Consider the following 16,984-nt stretch of genomic DNA (forward strand, 5'->3'; position numbering starts at 1 on the left):
AGTGCAATACGGCTTAGCTGTGAACAAACATTTAAGGCAACTTAGTTTGAAGAAAGAGGAACAACAACTCCACTTCCCCACCCAAAGATCTGTGAGGGAAGAAAACATCATCTGGTTAGTTGTGCTGGGTATAACTGGCCTCTACCAGAGGGCATAGCTTCAAACTCATAACAGACACTTACCGAAGGACCTTCTGGTAGATGAAGATCGGCTATGCATGAATGCACATATACCCAGGGCCCCCATACCTCTAAGTCTTGACAATTAGGGAAAATTAAAGTCACTGTTCACGTTTCTGTGGCTTCCATGTAAAAATCACTTTTAGAGATGCTTTCATTCAAGACTCTGATCTAACAATCTTACCAAAGAGAGCTAGTCTGGCCTCAAGTTCACCCATAAAAGCAGAGAGGTGAGCAACTTTCCAATCGGTGACCACAGCCGGAGATTCACATAGTGCAGTTTACTCTTTGAGGAGCACTGCTATGTTGTTCCTTCCAAAAACCTCTTGCACTGTACCCGGGCATCAAAATGGTCAGCTGGCTGGTTGTACGGTGTCTACACAAGTTCTCCAACAAACAGCCGAGTGGCCTTCACGTAATTCTTCTCATCCCGCGTGAAGCGGTGATAGATGCCGGCAGGAAGTGATTATGTCTCCCTTCTCCATGGAAATCCGGATCCATTCATTCACTTTGTCCCTGACACCAAAGTACCCGCTGCCCTCCAGGATGTAGCGGATCTGCTCATCCAGATGCAGATGTTCCTCAAAGAACATCTGCTCTTCTCCTCATTGGGAAGTGTATCTTTGCATATGGTGATGATATCCATCCATTGCGTAGTTTCTTGTTTTCCCGGATCTGTTCCGGTTCTGGATCATTCTTGTCCGCATCTGGCTTCCAATAGTGCGCTCTGAGCATGCGCAGCTGCCCCAGACTCATAGGACGCTGTGCGTGGTGGGGCATCCGCTGATCAGCCGTGGACTTCTCCATGTTCCAGGTCTGCGTCATGTTGGCGGCAGCTTCCACGAACTCCTAAACTTATTTCTATTAACCTGAGATCAGTAATCTTTCCACCTGTTGTGCCATGGAAACTGCACGTCCCGATTGATACATTTTGATATCAAAATGTTTTTGATACAATATTGTGAAATGTTTCAGATATGTTTTTGAAACAGGCTCTCCATGTAGTTTGGTCGGACCCCAAACTCTCAGGGATGACCTGAATGTGAGCTTCTCCATGTCCTGCCTCTAAGTGCTGGGATTATGTTCCAGTATCATTCCCTAAAGCATTGCGTCAGGACCCTTGGTGGATCTTACCTCACCTGCCTCAGCTAGACTCTTTAAATATCCTGATGAGGCTGTCTCCATGGCCCATCGTCCCTGCAAACCCGTAGTAATTGGAAATGTAAGTTAAAATGCATCGAGTTTAATGTACCAAATGTCACAGCTTAGTGGCACACCTGCCCAATACTGTAGAGTGTAGTTACCCCTGCTGTAGACCATGAATCTGCCCACTGTTAGCCAGGGATTGGGTGGTTCTGATGTTTTGATTGGGAATCTGCATGTGAACACGGAAGGTCCTGTTCTCCAGTTGGTCCTTGATTGATCAATCAAGATGCTAGCTGCCAATGAGCTGGGTGGAATAGGCGGGACTTCCAGGTTTCCTGCAAGCCGGCTAGCAGACTAGGGGAGGAGAAAAGAATTTGCCCTGCTTGGGCAGGAGAAAGAACCATCAGCTATGTGAGATCTCAGGCGGAGTGGCCATCAGCCACTTCCACAACTGGACTGGGGTCGCAGGCGGGATATTAGGAATATTATTAAGTTGAGGGCAGACTTAGGGGGCTGAACATGGAGAACAAGGGAGACAGCCCGGGGAGCTCGACCTCCATTAAACTGTTTTTCTACCCATGGAGTGGTCTAGTTCAGTGCTTTCTCTGTGGTCTCTCTTACAAGGAGAAGCCATTTTGTAAAGCCCGTTCATTTGGTAGGACTTTGACAGTCTCTGGAGCTACAATAATCTGTAACTCGTCCTTTTCCAGATTTTTTCCCCCTCCCCACCCTCTTCCAGAGCATTGGGGCTAAGTTGCTAGCCATGTGGTGGCTCACAACTGCTTCTATTGTAGTTCTAGGAGATCTGATGCTCTCTTCTGGCCTGTACAGGTACCGCACACACATGGTTCACAGACATACATGCGGACAAAACACTCATACACATTGTCTTAGGGTTTTCCCCGCTGTGAACAGATACCATGACCAAGGCAACTCTTATAAGGACAACATTTAATTGAGACTGCCTTACAGGTTCAGAGGTTCAGTCCATAATCATCAATGCAGGAGGGGTTCAGGCAGGCATGGTGCAGGAGGAGCTGAGAGTTCTACATCCCCATCTGAAGGCTGCTAGCCGAATACTGACTTCTAGGCAGCTAGGATAAGAGTCTTAAAACCCACACCCACAGTGACACACCTACTCCAACAAGGCTGCACCTACTCCAACAGGGTCACACCTCCAAATAATGCCAATTCCTGGGCCAAGCATATTCAAAATCATGACACACATAAAATAAAATAAAAACAAACAAATAATTATTTATAAATAAATCTCCCACTCAAAGAGAAAACCTGGTGGTTCAGAGATGGCTCAGTGGTTAAAATTGAGTGTTGTTCTTACAAAGAACTTGAGTTCATTTTCTAGTACTTGGGATATGGAGGCAGGATGTTCAGAAGTTCAAGGCCATAGCTCGATAGACAGAGAGTTTGAGGTCAGCCTAGGCCAAATGAGATCTTGCCTCAAGAATGAAACAAAGGCCTGAAACAAGCTGGGCACACGTGGCTAGTAATGCTACCCCTTGGGAAACACAAGCAGGAGGATTGTCATGAGTTCCAGGCCAGCCATATCATAGGAAGACCCTGTCTGATTAAAAAAAAGTCAGACTATTGGCTGCCAAGATGGCGCCGTGGGTGAAGGTGCTTGCCACTAAACCAGATAACCTGAGTTTGAGCCCTAAGATCTACAGAGTGGGAAGAACCGACTCCCCCAAGCTGTCCTCTGATCTCTATGTGCTTGCTGTGGTATACAGAAACCACCACCAAGTACATAAGGCACACACACACACACACACACACACACACACACACACGAGCAGCTATCTGAGTCCAGCCTAATCTACATACACAGTGAGTTCCAGGTTAGCCTGGGGAGCATTGTGAGATCCTGTTTCAAAACCACAATAATAATCGAATAAAGCATTTAAAAAGACCAAAACAAACAAAGAAAAAGACATGAACCAGTTTAGGTAAAATAATTAATTTATTATAACACGATTGGCAGATAAATATTGCCAATGTATTATTCTCATTGTTTGAGAAAATGAAAAATAACTTTAAATATTACACACTTATAGACATCTTTGATGATCAGGGCCTGGGCTCTAGGCACTTCCTAATGGTTTGGAGAAACCTGTGGACAGATATACCCTGACACCCATCAATAAGGAGGCCTGGTTGCAGCCAAGAAAGCTTTGCTTCCTTACCCAAGGGAGCTGGAATTTTGCTAGCCATAAATTCTGAGTTCAGCCATAAGTAGAGGGCTTCAGGGAAGGGACAAAGAAAGTCCCTGAGGCAGAAACAGGACATGACCCAAAGGGATGCTGGGGGTTGTTGCTTAGACAGTAGAATGTGGCCTGGCATGCATTAAACCCTGGGCTCACCCCCGGCACTGCTCAAAGCTGCGTGGCATTGGTGTGTGCCTGGGGTTCGAGCACATGAATGTCAAAGGCAGGAGGGCTGTTGCCAGCTAGAATACCCTGTCTCAAAGAAGAGTGGGGGATCAATATTGGGGACAGGGCAGAGGGTGATCAAACTGAAATAGAGGCAGCTTGTGACTGAGACCAGCATGCTCCCATGCGTTTCTGCACCAGAGCACCCATGCATTGGGGCACCCATGCATTGGGGCACCCATGCATTGGGGCACCCATGCATTGGGGCACCCATGTACTGAGTACCCATGGACCGGGCACTTATGCATTCAGACACCATGTACCAGGCACCCATGCATCCAGACACCCATACACCAGGTACCCATGCATTCAGGTACCCATGCATTCAGGTACCCATGCATTCAGGTACCCATGCATCCAAACACACATGCATCCAGACACACATGCATCCAGGCACCCGCACACCCTCGCATTCACGCTCTAAAACAGCAGCAATAGGTAGGTCTGATGTAGAACTTCAGTGTTTCAGACTCTGAAAACAAGACCAAGCAGGATTCTTCACTGGATCCTAGAGTTTCATGTGCCAGAGCTGTACAGTGCTTGACTCGGGAGGGATTCCAGCCGAGAGCCCCAGGAAGGCACAGTCAGATCCTCTTGCCAAAATGTCAGTCTTCTGACTAGGACTGACGGACTCGCACGATCACGCTGGAGTTCGTCACCCTGGCCCCATAGTGGCCAGCCCAGAACTGTGTGTCCTGGCCCCAGTGCTCAAAAGACACAAAACGAACGCCCCTCCTGATGTCGGAGAACACATGGGTGACCTGGGGGTAGAAGGAGTCAGTCAGCCTGTGATTTCCCAGATGATGGCCCTTCTGAAATCTTGCCAAGTTCCCGTTAGCAGGGGGAATCTGAGGCTGTGTGTGGTGACAAGCTCCTGTCATTACAGGCTTAGGGGACTGAGGTGGGAGGAAGGGAAGTTAGAGGCTCAGGCTACATAGTCCTCGACAGCTGGGTTATATAGTAAGAAACAGTCTCAAAGAGAAAGAACAAACAAACAAATAAGCAAACAAAAAACCCATCCAAATAAAAGAGGATTTATCATCAAGAATGTGGCAGAAATTCTGGGTGAGGCTGTACACACCTGCAATTATCTCCAGCATTTGGGAGACAGAAGTGAGAACCAGCTCAAGGCTAGCCTCAGCTACGCTGTAAGTTTGAGACCAGCCTGGGCTACATGAGACTTTGTCTCAAAAAAAAAAAAAAAAAAAAAAAAAAAAAAAGATGGCAGAAGTGAATGAGTCAGTACAGGTCTAGTCACATGACTTCTAGAAATAAGCGGAAGCTTATTTCTCTTGGCTCCTTTAGCTCTAGCCGCTATGGAAGAAGTCTGACTGTCCTGTGGCGGCCATGATGTGAAGAATCTCAGGGTAAAGTGGCCCAGATAGCTCATGCAGGAGCTTTGAAACAGTGATTCCTCAAATCATGGCCACCCCAGGGCGGGCACACGGCCAACTGTCATGATCACCCACCACAACCATCCTGCCCTTCAACACAGTCTGAACGCTATCGTTTGAACAGTCGAGACTTGAGCCGGAACTGCCTAGCCCAGCTTTCTCCATGACTCCTAAGACATGAGAGGGCGAGGCCAGGGAACGGCTCAGGCGATGAAGTGCCTGGCACACAACTATAAGGAGCCCAAGTTAGTACCCAGCACCTGCGTACGAGCTGATTGTGGTGATCTGTTTATATCTCTAACTCTAGTGACAGGCAGACACGGTGGGTCCTCACAGCTCACGGGCCAGTCAGTCTAACCAATCGATGAGTTCCTCATTCAGGGAGAAACAGTCTCAAAAACTAAGGCAGAGGGTAAAAGAGAAAGACATATGACTGGGCTGGAGAGACGGCTCAGTGGTTAGAGCACTGGCTGCTCTTCCAGAGGTCCTGAGTTCAAATCCCAGCAACCACATGGTGGCTCACAACCATCTGTAATGGGATCTGATGCCCTCTTCTGGTGTGTCTGAATATATACTCTGGTGTACTCACATATAATAAATAAATTAATTAATTAAAAAAAAGACATATAACTCATCCTTCTGCCTTCTACATACACATGAACAGGCACAGCCCTCATATATAACACACACACACACACACACACACACACACACACACACACACTTGTACATACACACACCACATATTAAAAAACAAAAATTTTTTTAATGGCTCAGCGGTTAAGAGCACTCACAGCTCTTCCAGAGGTCCTGAGTTCAATTCCCAGCAACCCCATGGTGGCTCACACTCTAATGGTAGTCCCATGGGATCTGATGCCCTTTTCTGGTGTGCAGACAAAACACCCACATCATCTCAAAAAACAAAAATAAAAACAAAAACAACCCAGAGAGAGAGAGAGAGAGAGAGAGAGAGAGAGAGAGAGAGAGAGAGCGCGAGCGAGAAACTGCTGCTGAGACCATCAAAGCTCTACCAGCCAATCCCCAGCCGGTGAGAAGCCATCCTGGGTCAGTGACTCACCTGCAGGTAGATGTCGTTGTTCCATTGTTCAATGGGGTCGGGCACAGCTGAGAACTTCTCTAAGACGTTCTGGTGCTTATCAAGAAGCGTGACAAAGAGGCGGTACTTACAGCCACTGTCATGCCGAGCTCCCCACCTGTGGGAAGGGGAGGTCTCAATGTGTCACCTCCCTGTGGGCACAGACTAAGTTCCTCACAAGGGTCTCATGAGGCTGGCAAGATGGCTGAGTCAGTGCAGGACTTGCCGCACAATGATGACAGCCTGAGTTTGAACCCCAGAACCCATGGAAGGAGCTGGGCGTTGCTGGGTGGGGTGGCAGAGGCAAGTGGATCCCTGTGAGTTCGAGGCCAGTCTGACCTGCAGAGAATTCCAGGTCAGTCAGGATTACATAGCAAGACCCTGTCTCAAAAGAAAAAAAAAAAAAAGCTAAAAAGCCAGGGCACTGGGTTATAACCCTGACTGGGCTGGCAGAGCCGGGAGGCCTGGGCATGCCATTCCAGTTGTTTTAGAGGCTGATACAGGAGTGTCTCAAGTACAAGGCCAAGCCTGGGCAACGTGGTAAGACTCTGCCTCAAAATAAAAGTACAAAGAGACCTGGTGTGGGGCATCTAGCGGTGGAGGCTTTTCCTAGCATGCATGAGGCCCCGGGTTCGATCCTCAGTTTCTGTACTTGTCTCTGCCCCAGTAAAATGCAGTCAGATGATCTCTGGTTCTGCGGCAAAGCTATGCCAACCAGGAGTGTCTTTGTTGGAGACCCAAGTCACAGTAAATAGTCAACCACCTTGATTGAAGACCAGAACTGACCAGGTCCACAGAGAGTCTTGGGCCAAATGTGGTCATTTTGGAGAGAGCCATAGTGCAATTTAGGGCTGGGAGTTAATGTCAGTTGGCCTGGAGGCTGTGGTCAACCTCAGGGGCAAGCCGCTGATTGGCCAGTTAATCCAGGAAGCTCCAATGAAAACTCTGTACAGGGAGCTGACACTCTCGCAAGCATCTGGATACACTTGACGGTCAGGTTGGTAACACCTGGTTTTGAGCTCACCTACGCCACCCTGAGATTCTTATAATTGTTTTTCCCCAACATCCCAAGTGCTGGGATTACAAGCGTGTGCCAATGGGCCCAAAGTGCTTACTAACAGGCTTTTCCCCGTCTCCAGACTCACCAGTCAGAGACAGCAATCTCCACTCCGCCACTGTCCAGCAGCTCCGGCCACAGACCCTTCTCCTCTAGGTCCACGACCTGCTTCTTGCGACACCAGCTAGGAAGGTGAGACAGCGGTTGGTTGGTTGGTTGGTCGGTCAGTCGTGAGAACCGGCAGGCCTTCTTCAAGGGCTCTGGCCCTTTGGGGTAGGGTGGGGCGGGGCTTTCACCTGAAGGAAGTCACGAAGCAGGTCTGTGAGGGGGCCCCAGGTACAGGCTTCCTGTTCTGCTCCACCACCCAGCCGTCGCCACCGTGGCGCACCATCCACTTGCGCAGGCCTTCTGCAAAGGGAAACGGTGGGAGTCATCGCAGTAGTTGGGATGCCGGGGGCTCAGCGGGGATGGTGGAGGCTCAGCGGGGATGCCTGGGGCCTTTAGGGTTGCTGTGGAATTCGAGCCGCACTGCACCTCCCCCCAGGCGCCCCTTTTGAGAGAATTAAAAACCAGAGTAGACAGGATAGCTCAGTGGGAAAACTTTAGTCTAACCCTCAGACTTCATTCAAACATACAAGGGAAGAGCTGACGGTAACCAGGGTGACCCGCCACCGGCACCGTGAGGCTTGAGCCCTTTAACACACACAGATGTCATTCTAAAAATTAAGAGTCCGTGTCTGTATCATGTATGTGCCTGGGGCGTTCCGAGGCCAGTCTCCCCGAGACTGGAGTTACAGACGGTTGTGAGCCCCCCCTACTTGAGTGTTTAGAACTGACCTCAGGTCCTTTGGAAGAACAGCCAGTGTTTTTAGCCGTTGAGCCCGCAAAAACAACACACAAAACAAAACAAAACGAAAACACTAAGACAATTTAAAAAGCTTGGAACTGCTCTTTTAGAACTAAGGTCAGTTCCCAGCTTCCAAGCCTCCTGAAACTCCAGTCCCAGGGAATCAGTTTTGACCCCCTAACAAGCACACATATACATTAATAAACATAAAAATTTTAAGTGTAAAAGCCAATTAAACAAAAGATACTTATGTGATGATTTTGTTAATGAATAACTATTTTTAAAAAGATTTATTTATTTATCTATGAGTATACTGTAAGCTATACTCTTCAGACACGCCAGAAGAGGGCATCAGATCCCATTACAGATGGTTGTGAGCCACCATGTGGTTGCTGAGAATTGAACTTGAAAGACCCCCCCCCCCCCCGAGCTGGGGAAGCCCCTCACTCAGGTACTGGGAGAACTCGGACCCAAGAACTCACAGAGAGCCTATCTTGCTGCCATTAGGCAAGAGGTTTATTTTAGATCAGAGCTTTGAGGACGACAAGTATCTCATGCAGGAGATAGAGGAGTCGACCCCGAACTCACATGGGGAGAAGTATTTATAGGGGAAATCACATAAGCAGTTAGCAACAGGCGCATAGCAATTTTATTGGTTCATTTAAATTGGCACACTCTGCCTATTTTGGACATGGTTCAACTATAGGCCACCCTGTTTTGGGGCACACTGACCTTCATACTTGTTTTTCTCAGGACTGTGGAGCCAGACCTTATCGAGACCAGGTGGTCTACGGTTTTTATTCTCAGCCTTGAGACTTACTTGTCCTCAAGGCAGGGTGAGTGGGGCCAACTTAAAATTTTAATTCTTTCAAACTCAGGACCTCTGGAAGAGCAGTTAATGGTCTTAACCTCCGAGCCATCACTCCAGCCCTTGTGTGCTAAATTTAATTGCTCTTTGGTGCCTCTCTGTGCATCCTGTCTCTCAGAAGATATGCAGTTTGGTCCCCTCCAAAGTTCCCTTAAGTAGGTGAGGTCCTTCCAGTAATTCTAACCGGGTCAAGTGTGACCTCACTTCTAGTCCGTCCCTTCATCTGTAGGCCTGCCCCTTACCTCTAGGCCCCGCCCATTACATATCTTGTAAATCCGCCCTATCCCCTCTCACAGATTTCCTTCTAGTCTCAGCCCACCGTGCCATCCATCGGTTCTCTTATAACCCTGCCTCTTAATGTCCACTGTGATCCCGCCTCCTTCCCTTCTTATTGGTTCCTTCATGGTCTCGTCCTTACTCCGTCTATTGATTATCTTTTGACTCCGCCCCTCTTCCGCTTCCTTGAGTTCTCCTTCTGTGGATACGGCCCCACCCCACCCATCAATTATCCCGCGACCCCACTCTTGATCCCTTCCGGTCGATTCCTTCCTGGCTCTGCTCATTGGCCTTCTTGGGGCCCCGCCCCTCGGCTGCCTCTAGGCCGCGCCCTCGCAGCGCCTCACCTTGGCCACAGGGGTTGCAGATGAGGTTGCGTCCTAGCGGACTCAGTGCGCAGAATTGGCCCAGCGGGCAGGGCGTGTGCTCGCCGGTGGGGGGCAGGCAGCGGCGGGCCAGCGTCAACAGGGCGCGTCCCGCTGCGCTGTGGTCTCGGGCCAGCAGCAGCAGCCATAGGGCCTGGCCATCCACCAGGGCGCGCCAGGCGCGGCAGACCCGGCGGCAGTGCCTCAGCAGCGTGCGCGGGGGCACGTGGCTCAGTACCAGCAGGAGCAGCTCCGGGGGCAGACGGCTCAGGTCCAGGACCTTCTGGGGATCGGGCTCCGGAGGGGGGACCCGGGTCCGGGAAGTCCAAGCACCCATGGTCGGAGCGGCCTGCTTGGCTGGGACTGCAAGAGAGGAGTCAGATGTTAGCGACGCGCAGTTTGCAGCCGTTCACCCGGAGCCACCCGCTGCCTCCCACGCCCCTCGCAGCCTCGCTGTCCCCAAAGCCTCCCCTCCTCCCAGCCCGCTGGTGATCACCTGCACCTCTGCCAGCTCCCTTCCGCTTCCCGGAGGACCCCATAAGCCTTAGCTCTGTCTAATGCTCGTTCCCAGGCGAGACCTCTCTGAGATTCACAGAATGTCCAACCCTTTAGTTCCAGACCCCACCTTCTTCCGGCTATCCAAATACAGGGTTGGACTCCACCGGGGGACACAGATTAAGCCAGGGCTCTGACACAGTCTTAGCCGTTCCACAACAAATCCGACACTTGGAGTGACCCTAAATCCGCAGTGGACGCCTGGCATCTGGTAACAACTCTTATTTCGGGTAGGCATCCAAGTGGAAGGCTCCACCCCTAAACGTCTTAAACAGTCCTGTCATCCTGTCTCCTTTAATCCCGGACACAGTCATCCGCGATTTACAGCAGGCTCTAGAGGACCAAAACCAAAACCAAAACCAAACCAAAACAAAACAAAACAAAACAAAACAAACAAACAAAAAAAAAAAGAACCAAAAAAACCCCACTAACCAGAAGCATCAAGCTAAAGTTTACTGTTTCAGTCTTCGCCAAGTTAGCACATCTCTGTCTTTCACAACATAGAAGAGGAACCGAGGCTCTTAGAACCATGACCTTCCAAGGTGGGTCTAGCTCCATCCAGATTTTTTTTTTTTTTTTTTTTTTTTTTTTTTTTAGACAGGGTCTCACTTTGTAGGGCTGGCTGGCCTGGAACCCTGGAACCCACTGGGTAGGCAAACTGAGAGATCTACCTGCCTCTCTGCCTCCCAAGTGCTAGGACTAAAGGCTCTTTAAAAATTACTTCTTGAATTTTGTTTTATGTGTATGGATGTTTGCCTGCGTTTGTCTCCACCATGTTTGTGCCTGGTGCCTGGGGAGGTCAGAGGGGTCTCTCAACCGAGACTCAGAGCCCATACTGTCTTTGAACTCACGCATGACACTGAACCTCTTCCTCCCGAGAACCGGAATTACGGGCAAGTGTCACCATACCCTGTTTACAGACCTTTTATTTTATCAGCTCTGTCCAGTGAGTCATGTGCGTGCTGCTAAATGTCAACAAAGAAAACTGGATCTGGGTTCTTGTGCACACTGAGCTTGGTTTATAGAGGGAAACACATGGCCAGTAAAATAGGCAGACATGATTAACAGCCTTTATCTGTGTGTGTCTGTTTGTGTCTAATGTGTGGTGCATACCTGTCTGTCTGTCTGGGGCAACAAATTAAAAACTTTTACCAGGGCATAGTGTGGATTCCAGCTACTTGGGGTCTGAGGCAAGAGATTCTTACATTCTGGGCCTGTCTCAAAAATAAAAAGTGAAAAGAGGGCTGGAGAGATGGCTCATTGGTTAAGGGCACTGACTGCTCTTCCAGAGATCCTGAGTTCAATTCCCAGCACCCATGCAGGGGCTCACAACCATCTGTGATGGGATCTGGCGCCCTCTTCTGTCATGCAGCAGTAATGCAGATAGAGCACTTATGTACTCATAGTCATTAAAAATAAATAAATCTTAAAAAGAAAAAAAGGCAAAAGGAGACTCAGATATAGAGATCGGAGGTAGAATGCTTCAGTAGCCATGAGACAGGCTCTGGGATCATCCTCAGGATGGAAAAACCAATCTGCTCTGCTCTCTTCTCTTCCCACCCCCTCTCTCTCTGTAGGGGGAGGGTTGGTGGGGGGTGGAGATAGAAAAGGGAATCCTCTTTAGGTATGCTGATACACTGAGGCCACTAATCATGAGCCATCAAGAACTCAAAACCCAGAAGGCAGAGGCAAAAATCTGAAGTTTAAGGTAAGCCTGTACTACAGTCTAAGACCTAGTTCCAAACAAGAACAGACGGAAACCCTTCTCCATGTTGTATCATCAAAACCTGGCAAAGCAGGGGTAGGTTTTCTCCTTGTCATGGCTCATAATTCTTAATCCTAGGTGCACGTTAGAATATGGGGGGGGAACAAGAAAACCAGTCAGGTCTGTGTGGTGGTGTACACTTTTATTCTCAGTGCTCAGGAGGCAGAGGCAGGTGGATCTCTGAGAGCTCCAGGCCAGCCTGTTCTACAGAGTGAGTTCCAGGACAGCCAGGGCTCTATAGTGAGACCCCGTTTGTCTTAGTTAGGGTTTTACTGCTGTGAACAGATACCATGACCAAGGCAACTCCTATAAGGATGACATTTAATTGGGGCGGGCTTACAGGCTCAGAGGTTCAGTCCATTATCATCAAGCATGGCAGGAGCTGGAGGAGCTGAGGGTTCCGCATCCTCATCTGAAGGCTGCTGGCAGAAGACTGACTCCCAGGCAGCTAGGACTACGGTCTTAACGACTGCTTGCACTCATCTGCCAGCACATCTGTTGGAATCCACTTCCACAGAAGGCCAGCTCAAACAAGTAGCCCCGTGGCACTGAGCAACTACTAGGTCCTTGGACTTCCCCCATTCACAGCTGCCCACTGTTGTGTTAGTTGGACTACAGACTAAGTCATTACAATAAATTCCCTAAGTGTGGAGACACGCTGTAAGTTCTGTGACTCTAGAGAACCCTAAGACAGTGTGGGATGTTCTTTCACTAGTTAACCCACGTCGCTCTTTTCCGTATTACAGAGGGTTGGCAGTTACTAGGAGTCCCCCACCCCCTTTAAGACTGTGTGGTGGTTTGAATATGCTTGGCCCAGGGAATGGCACTATTAGGTGGGTGTGGGTTTTAATGCCTGCCTGGATGCTGCCATGTTGCCACTTTGATGATAATGGACTGAACCTCTGCACCTGTAAGCCTGCCCCAATTAAATGTTGTCCTTATAAGAGTTTCGTTGGTTGGGCTGGAGAGATGGCTCAGTGGTTAAGAGCACCGACTGCTCATCCAGAGGTCTTGAGTTCAATTCCCAGCAACCACATGGTGGCTCACAGCCATCGGTAATGGGATCCGATGTAATGGGGTCTCTTGGGATCAGTGTCAATTCAGAACCAGTGTCCAATAGACACCGAGAGCCTGGTTATTTCCTTTCCCCCAGTGCACTGTTACCCTTGTAAAAGGCCGTAGGAGAAGAACTGGAGAAATGCTAACAGCAAAACTTTTAGATGTCTTATCAAGATCCTTTCTCGGAAGAACCTGGCCACCCCTTCATTCAAAGGGTTCTGGGTCTGCAAACTGACTCAAGTCTGGAAATTGATTTACTGGCTCATAATGCCTTTTGCCACCATCCAATGTAGCCTTTCTTCCATTTGTTTGAGAATTTTTCTGCTTATACAGATCAGACAGATATTCAGTAGGCTTCCTATCTATCTCAGGCCTGGAAACACCATGACTGATCAGCCAGTACCAAAGGTCTGAACGAGCCATTATAAATTTCACCTCTCCTGTGCTGGCCATTACGGGCTATGTCATTATAAACACTGTTTTGTCTCCACTGTCCATTATGATAACTACCATCACCTGGTCTCTGGCGATCCAATGCTGACACTTGGCCCTTGTTACCTCGGGGCCCAATTAAACCCATTGCATCTAATTCATCCAGTTCAGCAGCAGCATCTCCAACCCTAAGGTCTGGCACAAGGAAAAGAGCAAAAACAAAACCTTTCAAATGTGCTGGTGCCCCTCTCACCAGTTGTGTCTTATAGGATTTGTGAAGAACATATCTTCTGGGCTTTCCCATTGTGCAAGATTAAATACACAACGTATCCACTCTAGCATTGCAGTTTCCCTGAGCCTTAAAATCCCTTTGTCAACACCAAGCCAATATCAGGCATCTCCAACTCCTTTTCTGAAGGCCAACTTTTGATAAACACTTCAGCCAAACATTCAAATAAACTGTCAAAACCGTTTTTAACTGTGTGAACTTCCATATTAAACCTAGAATCTCCACTCAGAGGGCCCCTTGTCAATAAACTCAGCTTGATCTAGTTTTATGTTCCTTCCACCATTATCCCACACCCCTAAATCCCTTCCCACACACATTCCCCAGACTTCTGCTTGAATGAATTAGCAAACTCACTAAGCGCCTTAGTAGTGTAGCGCATTTCCTCATGGGCTACACTTCCTACTTCCCCTTTAGGGGACTGTTTTGCTTTGTCTTGACTCTGGTTATGGGTCTAGAAGAAACTATTGGTGGCCTTGAGGAACATCAGTATTGTCTTGTCTGGCATTTTCTTCAGAGAGCCACTGCTGGTTTATCAGACAATAAAGTATTAATTTCCTTGTGTGAAAAAGGCAGTCTTTCGAGGGGTGGGGCTGAGGGTACTACTTCCTCCGGTGGGGTAAATCCTACAGAATCTGAGGATTCAAAGTTTTCAGCTTCAACAGGGTCCTTCCACATATCCCCAACCCAAGTTATAGGATCCTCTTCTTTGCCACAAAAGCCCTTACTTTAACTGCTGAGACTTGACTTTTCATTGTCATTCGGAAGCCTTATAACGAGAGCTTTTGATTTTTGATTTTCTGCAGCCAGAGCTCTAATGGCTGCTGGAGAGAAGATTCTCTTCAAAGGCACTCTAAGAAACCTAAGCTTGTCTGCATCTGGAGCCGTTCAGTTTTTTCAGCTCATTCTTTTTTTTCATCAGTTTGTCCAGAGAGAGATACTCAGAGCAACAGGCCAGCAAAACCGTCTTTCTTATCTTCACCCAAAATTGTAGAAACCTTTGCATTATCGGGTCACCTAATTCATTGCCAGTCACAATGGATGGATCAAGATAATCAAAGGCATTTTTTTTCTTTAAGTTTGAAATATAGTTTCCACCATGGGCCTTCTATATTCTCTGAGCTCCCAGGAGAGAGAGGATTTGGAGGTTTTCAGTAGTTGAAGGTGCTGGTGAATTAGAAGGTGCTGGCGAATTAGGAAATCAATTCCAGGTTCCGTGCTTGTGCACCATAATTCTCTTTCTGGGCCTTGCGGGGTGATAGCATTGGTTGGCAGTTTGATCCTGAATAACCCTTTCTTCCTACCTGAGCAGTGGTGTAGAAGTTTCACCGAGCTCCCCAGCTTACGAGCACAAGCTTGTGGATGCCAGAGAGGACAGCTTGTGGGAGTTGATTCTCGATTTCTACATTTATGTGGGAACTGGGAGTAGTGCTCAGATCACGGAGCAACAAGCACCTTTACCCACACACCTTTATCCACCAGTTTCCTTAATCTAGACGTTGTCGATACTTTACTATTTTTAAAAAGATCAATTTATCCATTGTATGTATGTGAGTACACTGTCGCTGTCTTCAGACACACCAGAAGAGGGCATCAGATCCTATTACAGATGGTTGTGAGCCACCATGTGGTTGCTGGGATTTGAACTCAGGACCTCTGGAAGAGCAGCCAGTGCTCTTAACCACTGAGCCATCTCTCCAGCCCTGAGTTTCTTTTTTTATATAAAAATAAAGTGGATTTTATTTAAAATACAAGGGAGCGGTATCCATTTTGGTTTGAGGTCAACCTGATCTACACAGTGAGTTCAGGACACCCAAGGCTACACTGTGAGACCCTGTCTCAAAAAATATCTATTTTTTTAACTGTTATAAGAAATAAAACAAAAAGTATTAAAGTATAAATGTTCCCCTTTCTAGTCCCCAGTTCTCTTCTTAGAAGCAATCCTTGTCAGGTCAGTTCCTGGAATTACCTAGGGGCTGTGCTTTGGAGAAAAAAAAAATGTCTGTACAGATCAGGACCACAATGAGTAGTGTCTGGTGTGGTCCCAGACTCCTGGAGTCTCAGCACTTCAGAAGATGAAGCAGGAGAACACCGGGTTCCACCTGTCTGGAGTTCAGAGACAGTTTTAGGCCAACCTGGGTTACATTGTGTCAAAAAGAAAGAAAGAAAAAGAAACCAGACAAGAACTGAACCAGAGTAAACAGAAAAGAAGAAGCTGAGGTCATTTGAGAAACTTTGGGGACTTGGTAGGAGTAATATGGTGAGTGCAGCTTGGGAAGTCACCCATGCTCACAAAGTCTCTGCTGAACAACTGGCGCCATTTGTCTTAGGATTCTATGTCTCTCGTAGGAGGTGTCAGAGGACACAGTCCAGACTGATCTAGTTTAAAGACTTAGTGGCTTTTACTTCCAGCTCTAGAGCCCAGTGACACCTCGCTCTACAACGCAGAGTTCCGAGGCGCTGAGCAGAGAGATGGGCAAGACCGGAGAACACGGAACAGAGAACAGGAAAGAGATTGGCCATGTCACAGATCGTTCCGTGAAATGACTAACGAAGAGGAGACTTGTGGCTCACTCAGGACTGCTGGGGAACTGGACTACTATTTCTCATCAGACATAAGGAAAGAGACCTTTAAGCCTCAGTGACCCCTGTGTGGTTTTGTGCATAGGGCCTACTGTAGAGCTCAGCCCAAACTGTCTTTCTATCTTCTATGTATCTATGTGTCTATGTATGTATGTATGTATGTATGTGTGTGTGTATGTATGTGTGTATGTATGTATGTGTGTATGTATGTATGTATCTATGTATGTATGTGTATATGTATGTGTGTATGTATGTATTTATCTATCTACCTATGTATCTATTATCCATCTACTTTTTTTACTATTTATTTATTCAATTTAATTAAAACTATCTACCTTTTAAAATATTTATTTTTAAGGTTAATTTATTTTTTCTCCGTGTTGAATGTTCATGTGTGTGCATATGTGCACGCCTTGGACCTGCAGGGGACAGACAGATTTATTGCCTTACGAGCTGGATCCCCTGGCACCCGCTGGAGTTCCAGACAGTCATGAGCTGCCATGTCCCTGCTGAGAATGGTCGAGTCCTTGCCCGGCCTTCAAGAAGGTCTGGCATCATTCCAGCACCACGTGGGCATGGTGGTATGTGCCTGTCACCACAGCTCTAAGGAGATGGGAGGCAATGGGAGC

The 16,984-nt window shown here is 47.9% G+C and overlaps 1 protein-coding gene and 1 pseudogene across 3 annotated transcripts; both read right to left on the reverse strand.

Annotated features, from left to right (window-relative positions):
- Window positions 1-480: 480 nt before the first annotated feature.
- On the reverse strand, window positions 481-1,004 carry LOC308413613 (acireductone dioxygenase-like; annotated as a pseudogene). The gene has a single exon. The product of its transcript is annotated as an acireductone dioxygenase-like (transcript).
- Window positions 1,005-3,352: 2,348 nt separating this feature from the next.
- On the reverse strand, window positions 3,353-10,425 carry FBXO27 (F-box protein 27). 2 transcript variants are annotated; one of them, XM_080908304.1, is made up of 6 exons: window positions 10,301-10,425; window positions 9,658-10,038; window positions 7,616-7,727; window positions 7,408-7,503; window positions 6,245-6,380; window positions 3,353-4,533 (listed from the first exon to the last, which is right to left on the reverse strand). In XM_080908304.1, the coding sequence occupies exons 2-6, from the start codon at window positions 10,010-10,012 to the stop codon at window positions 4,390-4,392; spliced, it is 843 nt and encodes a 280-aa protein (XP_080764430.1). In that variant the 5' UTR covers window positions 10,013-10,038; window positions 10,301-10,425; the 3' UTR covers window positions 3,353-4,389. The 2 variants fall into 2 exon arrangements, with proteins under 2 accessions (XP_080764430.1, XP_080764429.1); XM_080908303.1 differs by lacking the exon at window positions 10,301-10,425 and adding an exon at window positions 10,172-10,247.
- Between the last annotated feature and the right edge of the window lie 6,559 nt (window positions 10,426-16,984).

Source organism: Micromys minutus (assembly GCF_963924665.1).
Source record: "Micromys minutus genome assembly, chromosome: 32".
NCBI classification, from domain to species: domain Eukaryota; kingdom Metazoa; phylum Chordata; class Mammalia; order Rodentia; family Muridae; genus Micromys; species Micromys minutus.